We start from the raw sequence: 12389 nt of genomic DNA, 5'->3' as shown, positions 1-12389 counted from the left end.
TCTTGTTTACATCCTGAGGTTTGTGTTACCAAATTGTAAATGAAAAAGTTGGTGAGAGAGTTTAAATTGGGCAGAGACGTGGGATAACAGCAAATTAAAAGATTATCCTTTTCCTTGGCTCCTCCCTTTGGTTAGTCCAGCTGCAAAGTTAGTGTTGACCTCTGTCATCTCCTAAAATTCCACCTCTCTGTGGGAGCTTGTATTTCTGGAACATTTGCCCTAAATAATAAGTTTGCACTCTCTCCCCTGGTGTTAATTCTGAGTTGTTTGGGAACCTGGCTTCTCTGAAGGAGTCGGTCTCTGGACTTTCTGGTAAAGGGTGAGCATAGCGGTTTTTAAAAAGGGGTGCTGTACCTTTAAATTCTGAAAGTGAACTTGGCTCAGGAAGGCCAGCAGTCAAGGTCCAGCCCCTAGAAGAGAGATTAGCTACAGATTCTCCATCCTCAGTCTTTGCAAAGGGACGGCTGTGCCAGCCAGGCTCATGCAGGCTCCTGGCAGCATGGCCATGAAGTTCGGGGCCCTCCTGCTGGTCCTTGCGCTCGGCCTGGCACAGCCAGCCTCGGGCCGCCGGAAGCTCCTGGTGTTTCTGCTGGATGGTTTTCGCTCGGACTACATCAGTGATGAGGCCCTGGAGTCCTTGCCTGGCTTCAAAGAGATTGTGAGCAGGGGAGTAAAAGTGGATTACTTGACCCCCGACTTTCCTAGTCTCTCTTATCCGAATTACTACACCCTGATGACTGGTGAGTATCGGGTCCTATTTTGGGGCTGGGGCGAGCTGGAGTCCAACAGGAACAGTTTGCTCTTGGCATTAGAGTCTTGTTTAAATGTTCAGTTTTCCCTCATCCTTTGGGACACCAGAGATAGGCAGGGAGTGTGTGTTCTTGGCTGAGATTTTTTTCTCACAGGTGTGTTGTTTTCCAAACGTTACCCCATGGACCTGTTTGGGATTCTCAGTGTGAATTCTCAGAGAACTACATGAATGGGTGATTTTTAAAATAGTCATTTGTTTTACAATTAAAAAAATTCTAGCCATCTCTGTTTTTTTCTAAGTTCAAGTTTAAAAAGTCAACAGGTCTTCATTTGTATCGGATTCCTTCTGTCCCTTTGCTCTGCAGTCATTTGTCATCCTGGAGGTGTTTGGGTTTGTTTATGAACATGCTAGACTATGAACGTTACACGTGGGATTCCTAGATGACTTTTCAGGTCATATCCTGAAGTTGCCCTTAGCAATACTATTTGCTCCTTCATTTGCCTTTCTGGGCCAGGTAAAATGGCATGGAAAAGAAAAAATTGATGTATAGTACAGATTCCCCTTCTAAACTTCTAGTATCTGTTAACAAAACAAAACTCGGCCCCCACCTCCTCCCACCCCCCGCTAACCCAGACCATACCCGGGTTTGGGAAAGCTGATTTTTGCCTATAGATGACCTTCATCTGGGATTGCCAGTGTGCCAAATGTGATTCCATGAACTCAATCCTCCGTTTTGTGCAATAGAATGTGCTTCCTGCTCACACAGTGGGATTCCTAGTTTGTTTATCAGCTAACATTTGTGAGGGCCAGCAAGAGGCGCTCAGAAAGAATTTAGTGAACTGTCCAGGGAGGCTGTTAAGAATGCACTGTTATTGATGCTCATGTAGGACTTAGCCGAGTGCTCTGAGCACAGGGAGAACTCTGTGAATTATGTTAACAGGAGGGGATGAGAATTCCTGTATCTCCTTATGGATCTGCGCAGCCCAAGGATTCTGGAAAGACAAATTGCTGTCTCTGACTCCATGTGCGTGTACGTAAAAAATGCCATAAAATTAATGGGGAGAAACATTTTGGGGAATTAGAAATAAAGGCATGGAGAGAAAAAAAAAATCCAGACTGCACACAAGCAAGGAATTTACTTATTCCTTTTGAAAAATCTCCCCAACAGACAGAAATTGGCATCTCTAAGATAAAGAGGATGAACACATGTCCCCTCCCTTGGCTTGGTCCTCCCCTGGCAGGGAAGCAGTCTGTGGGCTGCTGGGCACACATAGATGTTATTGTGTCTCCGGCCGGCTTCAGCCCTGTCCAGAGGGTTTCAGGCACGCAGACCACCACCCCCGTCCCCGTGCCCCTCCAGAGCCTTTTAGAGTTCTGCTGGGAGACTCAATTCACACACTGCCACGTGCACTCTTCTCAGTCTCACTGGAAGATGAACAAAATCCATTTTAGCAAGTCAGATGCCAAGGAGCAAAAAGGGACCATTACAGTTTCCATGGAGAAGCCACACCAGTGACATGGCCCTTTGTCTGTCAGATGCACATTCCTGATAGTGGCACAAGGCCTGATTTGCACAAAGCCTTAGTCACGCAAAGACATTTTCTTTTCAGGCTATGGGTGTTTTCCCTGGTCAAGTCCTGACAGAAGGGCCCTTTTCATGGTGGGACAGTCGGGTACCGTGAATGTTTGACAAAGTTCTCACCTCTGCCTTCAAAGTGAGTCTTGCCCGAGGACACCACAAGCTCTTCGTAGGTGTGCGCCCTGTGTAGTTTTTGATGGCAAAGTGTATCATCTGATAGGAAACTTTGCTCAATACGTAAGTTGGTTTTACTTCTATAGAAGTAGCATTGTATGTAGGACATGTCCAGCAAGACTTGCGCTCATGTGCACGTCCTTGGGAATGACCTGTCTTATACTGACTGCATGGACATGAGGCTTGGAACAGGACTGTGGGCTGGGAGATGCCTGGCTCTGAAGTCGCTGTCATCTCCTCTGCCCTGGAATTGACTCAGGGTTAAACTTAAAATATTTCCCCCAATAGCCATGCTTATTTTTCCACCTGATGTTGAAAAACTTCTCTTTTCATATAAGGAAGGATATGTCCATTGAGAATTGTACTTAAACATATGGTTTGAGCATTTTATGAACCAACAAAATAATGCTAGATCCTTTTGGTATTAAAAGTTATGCTGTTTTAGTGTTCCACAGAATTCGATCTCACTTCCTTACGTGAATTACTGCCCATAAGACATAAAGACCCTTGTGTTCTTTCTTCTCTTTGCGTAATGAGGAATGATGGGTTATTGGAAAGAACTTGGCCTTGGAGGTGGAGATTTTGGTTGGAGTCCTTGCAGGGTTGGGGAGACTTTGGGCAACTGTTGCACTGCTCTGAACCTCAGCTTCTGGGTCCTAATCAGTCAGGAGTCTCAGGTGCTGCCAGATGCAGGCATGAAATCAGTCAAAGTTAGGCCTGGCACCTCTTGGGAGACCTGCATATTAGACTGATCTCTAAAGGGGAGAATTTTGTGGGAAGCCATTGGATGATGATGAGAAGTGAGCAATAACAGGGTTTGTGAGGAACCTTGGAAACCATCCAGCCCCGTCGTTATGAAGCCACTCTGGCTGATTTTTTTTTTTCTCCCATGAAATGTATTTGCTTCAGGACAGATGTGAACACAGTTCCAACAGTGATCAAGAAAATGCATCAAGCAATTAATTTCTTGGAGACACATAGAATCTTAAAACAGGGCCACTCGCCCAGGGAGCCAACGTTCAAGCTGAGGAGGAGAGATACAGCGTGCATCTACTAATATCTGAAATGAGTGACAGGGGCCAAGTGGTGTCCCTCCAAAGTTCATGTGTTGAAATCCCAACCCTCCATACTTCAGAATGTAACCATGCTTGAAGGTATAGTCTTTAGAGAGGTGATTAGGTTAAATGATGCTGTTAGTGGGAGCCCTAATCCAGTGTTCTTTTAGGAAGAGGAAGAGACAGCAGGGATAAGTGTTCACAGAGAAGAGACCACATGAGGCCAGTGAGAAGGCTGCCATCTGCAAGCCAAGGAGAGAGGTCTCACCAGAAGGCGGCCCTGACGACTCCTTGATCTTGGGCTTCCAGCCTCCAGAACTGGGAGATCATTTCTGTTGTGTGGCCACTGTCAGTGGTGCTTTGTTATGGCAGCCCGGCAGACTAGGATACACAGGACCAGCGGGTGGTTTCCTAACATGCTCTAAAAGACCAGAAGGGAGGCAAATTTTCTTTTAGTTGGAGTAGTGTGTGAAAGCATTTTGAAGGAGGTGGGCTCTGAGCTGGAATAAATAGCCACAAGCATGGCATTTATCATAATATCTTACTTTATGCATAAGCTCCTTTTCCAAAGAGCTGTCTGTAGATCAACTTAATTTTAATGAAAACATAACCACAGAATAACTGCTATTGGGAAGCTTTCTGTTTTAATCTCTTACTCTGGATCCTTTGGTAAAATTTTTCTCTTTTTGAGGTAAATCTCCATTTGATTCAAGTAAAGTTTAACCTAAAATCCATGGACAAAAAGCAGTGATTTGTTCAATCCAGATCATGCATAAGAGAAAATATTTGGTATGTTTTGAGGTGGCACAACTTAGCATCATTTTGCCAAGGCAAATGGCAAACATTTGTTTGTAACTTAAACACTTCTGATTAAGCCTTTGAGGAAGGTGGCCCAGAAATGTCCTGAGTAGCAGGGGAAGCTGGTCTAGAATTTAATCTTCCTGAACATAATCTACAAGAGATGAACATATGCCGAGAAGTTTGCTGTAGAGTATGTTATCGTCATGTCTACATTTAGAAACTGGTAAATAAAGTGCAGGGAGATTGGGTGCTTCCTTCCAGACACCTAAGAACATCTGAGCAGGGCTGAGGTCAGGGTGGGCGTCAGAGGCCCAGACCTCACACAGCAATTAGCAGGGCCCTGACTCGGGACCTGGCATGTCCACAAGGTTGTGTGTGTGACCTGGGACCCAGGGACAGAGTCTCCTTAAGACCAGCCCAGAAAGCAGAAAGGTCCTTGATTAATCCTCTCATGGACTCCAAGCAAAGCAAAGAGTGCTGAGGATGAGTATTTGTGCTAGCATAGTTCCGACTGCACTCCTGCAAATGGCACGTGTTTCCCCCCATACCAGGGCCCCACCTTCTCCAGCAAAGGTTTGCTTTTTTCCCTTGCCCGGTAAAGTTTGCTTCCCCCCCCCCCCACCCCGCGCTTCTCAGAAAAGAGCTGATTTAAAGGAAAACCGGCTGTCACTTGGACTAAAGGAAATCAATCCCGAAAGTCCATGAGACATCACATTTTGAAAAAGCCCACATCCTCAGCCTTCTGGAGAATTCAGGTTTCATTTGGAGGGGTCTCTGCCCGCCCACAGCACAAGCAGTGTGGACGTGGCCTCCAGGGCTCCCTAGCCTCCCCACCACCACCATGATCAGCCTTTTCATGGGGACAATTTGCCTCCCTGGATACAGAGGCTTCCTCCAACCAGTTCTCTCCGTATGTCCTCTCCTTCCTTCTCACTCTCTCTCATACAAAACCCAGTCATGGGAGTTCCTCTTGTGGCTCAGGGGGTTAAGAACCCAGCTAGTATCCATGAGAATGTGGGTATGATCCCTGGTCTCGTTCAGTGGGTTAAGGATCCGGTGTTGTGAGCTATGGTGTAAGTCACAGACGTGGCTCAGATCTGGCATTGCTGAGGCTGTGGTGTAGGCAGGCAGCTGCAGCTCTGATTCACCCCCTTGCCTGGGAACTTCCATATGCTGCGGGTGTGGGCTGAAAAAAAAAAAAAAAGAAAAAAACAGAACCCAGCCATGCCTCTGTTTTGGCAGTGGCCTCCTGGTGGTCAAGGGTCAGTCCTCTTTCCTGACCATTCTCTCGGCTGCCAGGTCACTTCGTCTCTCTGTTTCCTCCTATTTCACCAACTTCCCGTCTGTGGTTGCTCCTCATCTTCCTCACCCACTTCCTTTCACGGCTGAGCTGACTGTACGTTCCAGGTGGATCATAGAGCCTCCCGGAGCTCCTTTCCAAGCTTGTGCCCCACCATTTCCCTCATTTTCCCCTTTGCTTCCTCGCCTGCTCCAGGCAGGTGGCCACCCCAGGACACTTGAACTTGCTGTTCCTCCTGGCTGGAATGACTCTCCCCAGGAAGACCCAAGGTCTGCTCTGTCATTTTTTCAAATCTCTTTCCCATGGTCACTGCCATGGACACATCTTCCCTGGACATGCTACCATCACTCAGCTTCCTCTGACCACTCACTCTCCTTATTTGTCATCAAAGCGCCCACTGGATTATATATTCTGTCTTCTTCAAATAAAATGTGTCCTAATGAAGAAGCATTATAATAATGATTAAAACACTCAGAGTTTCAGGAAACTTGTTGATTGTTATTTTGATTTTGGATACTACTAAATAAACAAAGGGGGGAAAATGAAATTATGCTTTGCTTTATGAAAGCAGTTAACAGCCATGTAGGTGAACTGATTACCATTTATGTCTAGGCATCTTATATACCTCAAAAAATGTCTCTCAGTTTTGTTTTACATTTTGTCTATAAGGTTGGAGGCAGCAAGAGGGTGGAAAGGAGAGTCACCTTTGAGGAGGGAGTAGGGCATCAGAGACCTGGGGTGCCGGGAAGAAGTTTAACCAGAACACTAGGCATCAGCTTGGCCCAAGACAGAGCCTAATCTAGCTAAGATTGCTGAAGTCAGGAAGGCAGAGGCAACAGTCAAGCATGAACAAGGCAAATGGTTCAGAATAATGTGAACTACTGTGAGAAGACAGCAAAGGTCAAGTTCAGTGTGGTCCTGGCAGTCAGACCGAGAGATGGGTCTGAAGACTCAAAGGGCAAGACTGTCCTTTTTAGTTTTTTTTTTTTCCTTGTCTTTTTGCCATTTTCTTGGGCTGCTCCTGTGGCATATGGAGGTTCCCAGGCTAGGGGTCTAATCGGAGCTGTAGCTGCTGGCCCGCGCCAGAGCTATAACAACACGGGATCTGAGCCAAGTCTGCAACCTATGCCACAGCTCATGGCAACGCCGGGTCCTTAACCAACTGAGCAAGGGCAGGGGTTGAACCTGCAACTTCATGGTTCCTAGTTGGATTCATTAACCACTGCACCACGACGGGAACTCCAGGCAAGACTGTCCTTGAGCCTCCGCTCCAGATTGCTGAAGTGGCCAGTCTTGAGAGAGGGTCCTTGGATATTTGAAAACGTGAAATGGTTTTGGGGCTGAATTGTGTCCCCTTGTCCAAAACACACATTTATATGTTGAAGTTCTAACTTCCAGTGCCTCAGAATATGACCATATTTCAAGATCAGGTCTTTAAAACGGTAAAGTTAAGGGGCCGTGAGGGTGGGTTCTAACCCAACATAACTGATGTCCTTATAAGAGGAGGAGATCAGGATGCAGCTGGGCACAGACGGAAGTCCATGTGAACACAGAGAGAAGGTGGTCATCAACAAACCCAGGAGAGATAGCTCTAGAAAAGACCAACCCTGATGACACCTTGCTTTTAGACTTCTAGCCTCCAGAATTGTGAAAAATAAAGTTATCTTGTTTCAGCCACCTGGCTTGTGGTAGTTTGTTAATACAGCTCTCGGAAACGAATGGGTCAGTATGGGTACACTGGTGGCCAGTAGAAGAATGAAAGCTTTTTGAGACAGACTGCTTTCACCCCAAGCCTATTTACTGAGAACTTCTGAAGATTTGTGCCCTGAAATTGGGGGGGGGGGGGGTCACCTGGCCTTTGGTTTCCTAGGGCTGCTGTAACAAATTACCACACACACACACACACACACACACACACACGGTGGCCTAAAATAATAGAAATTATTCCTTCATAGTTTTGGAGACAGGTAATCTGAAATCGAGGTGCCGTGTGCTCTCTGAAGGCTCCAGGGGAGAAAATGGGCTGTACTATTCTCTTGGCTTCTTGTGTGTCCAGTGATCCTTGGTGTTTGGGGTTTGTAGATGCATCAATGCATCACTCCAGTCTCTGCCTCTATTGCTGCATCACATTCTCCCTGCATGTCTCTTCTTATAAGAACACCAGAAATATTGGATTAGGGCCCATCCTCGTGACCTCATCTTGACTTGATTTCACCTACCAAGTCCTTGTTTTTCAATAACGTCTCACAGGTACTAAGGGGTAGAACTTTAATGTTATCTTTTTCGGGAACACAGTTCAACCCACAACACATGGGGAAAAGAGCTATGAATCTGCTGCAGAAGGTCTAATTTCATCTATTCTCTCATTTTTTGTGACTTGCAGGATTTTAACAAGTTCTTTTGAATTGTAATATTATTTATCAATAGAATGTAGAAAGTAAAGCTTACCCAGTAGTGAGGACAGAATGAGAAACTTCATATAAAAACCACCATTATGAACACTACACCTATTACCCACTTTTTCAATAACATGAGGCTAAATTGTGTTGCAGTAACAGGTTCATCTCAGATGCTTACTATAGCTAAGGTTTATTTTTCCCTCGTGTACATGGACTTTAAGGATTAACTGCCCCATTTCCTCTTTATTTTGAGACATAGGCTGAAAAAGTAACTTCCAAATATTAGAGAGAAAAGGGAAAATGGCAGAACAATGTAATGATGCTTACGAGTTGTGCTCAGAGGGGGCACAAGTCACGTCCACTCCCATTTCATTTGTTTCATAAGCAAATCATGTTGCCTAGCTTGATGCCTGTAGTTGAAGATGTATATTCCTTCCATAGAAGGGGCAGGAATTGTCTTTAACATTTATGCAGTGGATCTTAGGATGGATATTAATTGCATTTTATAAGAAACTTGTAGATCTTAATTTAAATGAATGGCTTAGAGATATGTCCACAAGTCAGGGAAGGAAGGAGGTCTTATTGGGAATTATAATGGTCTTGAACATGTCCATACAGAAGGTGGATCTAAAGTAGACATTGAAAGATGAGTGGAAATATTTTTTAGTGGAGATGAATTTGGGACCAGATCTTTTATATATATGTATGATTGTGATGACATGAGGGATATGACACAAGTAAAGTCAAAGAAACAGTCAGAGGTGCATTAACAAGACAGGGAGAAAGGATGCTAAACCCACTCACCATCCAGGTGTGCGTGGGAGGGTTAGAGGGAGAGATGGATTTGTTTTGTTTTTTTTTTTTAAAGACATGCAATTGATAGAAGTCTTCGAAAGCTAAATTGAAGGTAATCCAATAGGCTCCACTTCTTTTTTTCTTGCTTCAAATGTTTGGGCCTCCATTCTTTATGATGGGCTGTAAGTGAAGAGTTGCATTTGAGAGCATCTTTGAGGCAGAACTTGCTAATTGGGTAAGGAGTTAAGATGGAGGAGCTAAAAAGAAGGGAGCCCGAATGCATTCCAAGTCCACAAGAAATTCAGAAGTCTGGGGCTCCTCTGAGCCAAGATGCGGCAGCTCGGATGGCTGTTTATTTGACGAAGCAAATTTTCATCAGAGTAGATTTCCAGTTGGAGTAGTATATTCACCTGGAGTTGGCCCTTTAGGGGATCAGAGACAGTATCTTAAAAGAAAGTTCCAGAAACATGTAGATAATCATGGGGGTCAAGGAGAGAGTCTACTCTTGTGAGTCCTAGTGGACCCCAATAAATGGACTTCTCAGCTCTCTGCTTGATATTTCTGACACACAACTAAATCCGTCTCCTCATCTGTGTGAACTTTTACCTAAATTTGTCACTTACTTCCCAGAGACACCTAACAACATCTTTTCCCGATCCCAGTTAAACCGTGGTGTGTGTAATGGGTCTTGATTGAGCCACCTACGGAAGCGCTGGACCTGCGAGGTGTCGGGCGACAGAAGCCGTGAAGAACCTTCACTGGCTCGAGCCCAGAGGGAAAAGCCTGTTCCAAGAATTTACAAAAATCATCTCTCCTGGCACATCATTATTTCAGCTCCCATCAACAGACCTCTCTACACTGAAGAGCCACTTTTCAAAAAGCATGTTTCTCTTGGCTTCCATGGCGATGAGTGGGCATTCTTGTTATATGGGGTTCAGCTGCTGGAAACCTGCTCCCTGAAGAAGGGAAGGTGAGGGTGGTGGGCAGAGCTGAAACATCTGGCGAAAGCTTTGATTAGAATGACAGCAAACCCTCTTTCAGAAGGTTCCCCCATCTCTCCCCGCCTTCACCCTACTGCTGACGGATAGGACCCTGCACCTCTTGCCAAGGTTTCTGGGGTTTGATGAAACAGGCTGCTCTCAGGACCTGCTTCATCATGAATGCTATGCACCCCCTCCAAAGGGTTAAAGAACATTGAAAATTGCTTTGGAGGGAGCCTGAATCAGCACGTTAACATTTATTTCAGAGACATTTTGAACAGCACCTACTCACATTTCAGAGTCCCCATCCTTCTGTGAATAGGGCCATTGTGTCCAGGGTCCCCCGGACGAGGACCTGGAGCAGGTCTGCGGCCCCTCTGGGTCCTGTGTGGGGTGTTTGGCTCTTGTTGGAGCTTGTGCCTGATCATAATCGACTTCTGTCTGCAGCTCTTTCCGTTGCAAGGAGAAAGGGCTTGACAGATGGGCTGGAACTGGGTGAGGGCAGACTCACCTGGACACAGAGTCGCCCAGGCTGAGATGGCAGACAGGCTTCTAGTCAGGGATGCTGCCAAGACTTTACCCCCTATTGAAGTAACCTGCCCTGGGTGCCTGCCTTCAAGAGTGAGTACTCCTGTGATGCCAGGTCTGAGGCAGGAGGACGGGTGGGGTCTCTGTGAGTCACATAAACTTCTGCAGCAGAGTGTCCCAACCTGTGTAATGCGGGCCATGAAAGGGTGGCAGGTGAGCTCAGAGGCCAGGCCCCTGCCCAGTCACCTTGGGTGTAAGCAGCCTCGTCTGTTCACCCCAGGTTGCCCAACCAAAGTATCTGCCCTGCAGTGGGTTTGTAGGCCCTGGAGGGCCAGAGGGAGGGAGTCGGGGACCAGATGTCTTCTCCTGGCCCCGTCATGACCCGCTGAGACTGTGGATAATTGACACTGCTTCCCAGTCCTCAGTTCTCACTGCTTTAAAGAGACACTGGTTGAGATGGACTCTGGGGTTAGCTGTGCACTTAGTGTGTGCCAGACATGTTCTGGGAATGTTCTGGCAATCCACTGGTGCGTTTCCAAGGAACCCTGGCCCTTGGTGTCCACAGTGAGGCAGAGGGACCCACTTCTCAGTGAGGCTCTGTGACCCTTCTCCTGCTATAGTCACAGTAACTTCACTTTGCCATTTTTATACATTCAAAGAATGTGGTCTGAAGCTCATCCCACTGGCTGCTGCTGGCCCCTGACCAGGACTCTGGCCTGAGGGGAGGGCAGGAGGCAGCAGAAGGGGGTGCCTGTGTCTGTAGCTGTCGTGGGCAAGACACCCACAGAATCTCCCTAAGGAGCCCCTGGGCCTTGGGCTCTTCCGCATCCTGCACTCAAATCAAATAAATTAGCCCATCGGCTCTGTGGCACATCTAGTTTGCCCTGGAAAATCATCTGATATGTATAAGGATTTGGTGTTCTCAGGTGGACTTGAAAAAACATTCTGTTGCTCTAATGGTTGAGGGTAAAAATCTTACACAAAGTTAGTGTTAGGGAGAAAACTTCAAGTATGGGGCCTCTCGGTCACTCACCCGTAGACCAGACCCAGCCTGGAACATGCTCCCTCGAACCCCACCCTTACAACCCAGACAAATGAGAACCTGGAAAGGGGGTTGTGTCCAGGCCCAACCCTGCTGGCCATGGGAATGCCCTTTCTAGCCTTTAGAGTCCTCATGTGTCAGGGGGACCCTCTCTTGGACGCATCCCACCAAGAATCCCCCCAGAGGGGGAAGATGTGTGGCTGGGCCACATCAGGGCATGAGGGCGCCTCAGAGAGGCCACCAGAACCTATACCCCTGGTTCCAGCAGCCTCTGGAAAATGCCACCCTGTCACCCAGACTGCAACATTCCCAGAAGCCAGGCCATGTCCTGTGTGTAAGTGATCAGTTCTTGAAAAATCTTTTCACATACATCCCCAAGTCTCTGGTCACAAAGGCTCTGTGCTATAGAGACAGCCTCTCCCCCTCCCTCTGTCCAGCTGGACTCCATGGGGAAATACCGCCATTCGGGGATATCAGGGCCCTTGGGCCAACTGGAGGGGAAACAGATCTTTAAAGATCCATAAGAAACTAGGAACCATGGTTACCTATTGGCGTGGCCCCTGGACAGGGGAGAGAGAGAGGTGTGAGTGGCCCATCCTTTGTAACAATATGATTTATCTATGCAAAATATTCGATTGAAAGATGTATCCGTATCTGGTGGAACTTGCTCATCTCTAATTGAATAAACAGACATTTTAATTTAATGTTGATTAAGCCCTCCATTTTAGTTCAGGGTGCTGTAACAAAGCATGGTAGACCGGGTGGCTGATAAACAACAGAAAAATGTTTCTCCCAGTTCCGGAGGCTGAAAGTCGGGGTGCCAGTGTGGTCAGGTTCTGGTGAGGCCTCTTCCAGGTTGCCTTCTCATTGTATGGCAGAAAGAGAGTGCGAGAGCTCTCTGGGGTTTGTTATGCAAGGGTGCTAAGCCCATTCCTGAGGGTCCCACCTTCATGACCTAATCATCATCCAAAGGCCCCACCTCCTA

The 12389-nt window shown here is 46.8% G+C and overlaps 1 protein-coding gene across 2 annotated transcripts in view; it reads left to right on the top strand.

Annotated features, from left to right (window-relative positions):
- The first annotated feature begins 299 nt into the window (after positions 1 to 299).
- ENPP6 (ectonucleotide pyrophosphatase/phosphodiesterase 6) overlaps positions 300 to 12389 on the top strand; it is an 83188-nt gene continuing 71098 nt past the window's right edge. The window contains exons 1-2 of one of the 2 annotated variants that reach the window (XM_047772329.1): positions 300 to 740; positions 1692 to 1781. In XM_047772329.1, coding sequence (XP_047628285.1) covers positions 482 to 740; positions 1692 to 1781 — 349 coding nt within the window. In that variant the 5' untranslated portion in view covers positions 300 to 481. The remainder of the gene's footprint in view (positions 741 to 1691; positions 1782 to 12389) is intronic. The other variant, XM_047772330.1, reaches the window with a different exon arrangement.

Source organism: Phacochoerus africanus, chromosome 3 (assembly GCF_016906955.1).
Source record: "Phacochoerus africanus isolate WHEZ1 chromosome 3, ROS_Pafr_v1, whole genome shotgun sequence".
Lineage (NCBI taxonomy): Eukaryota > Metazoa > Chordata > Mammalia > Artiodactyla > Suidae > Phacochoerus > Phacochoerus africanus.
Note: the sequence above shows the minus strand (reverse complement) of the source record. Positions and strands in the feature narration are given on the sequence as shown.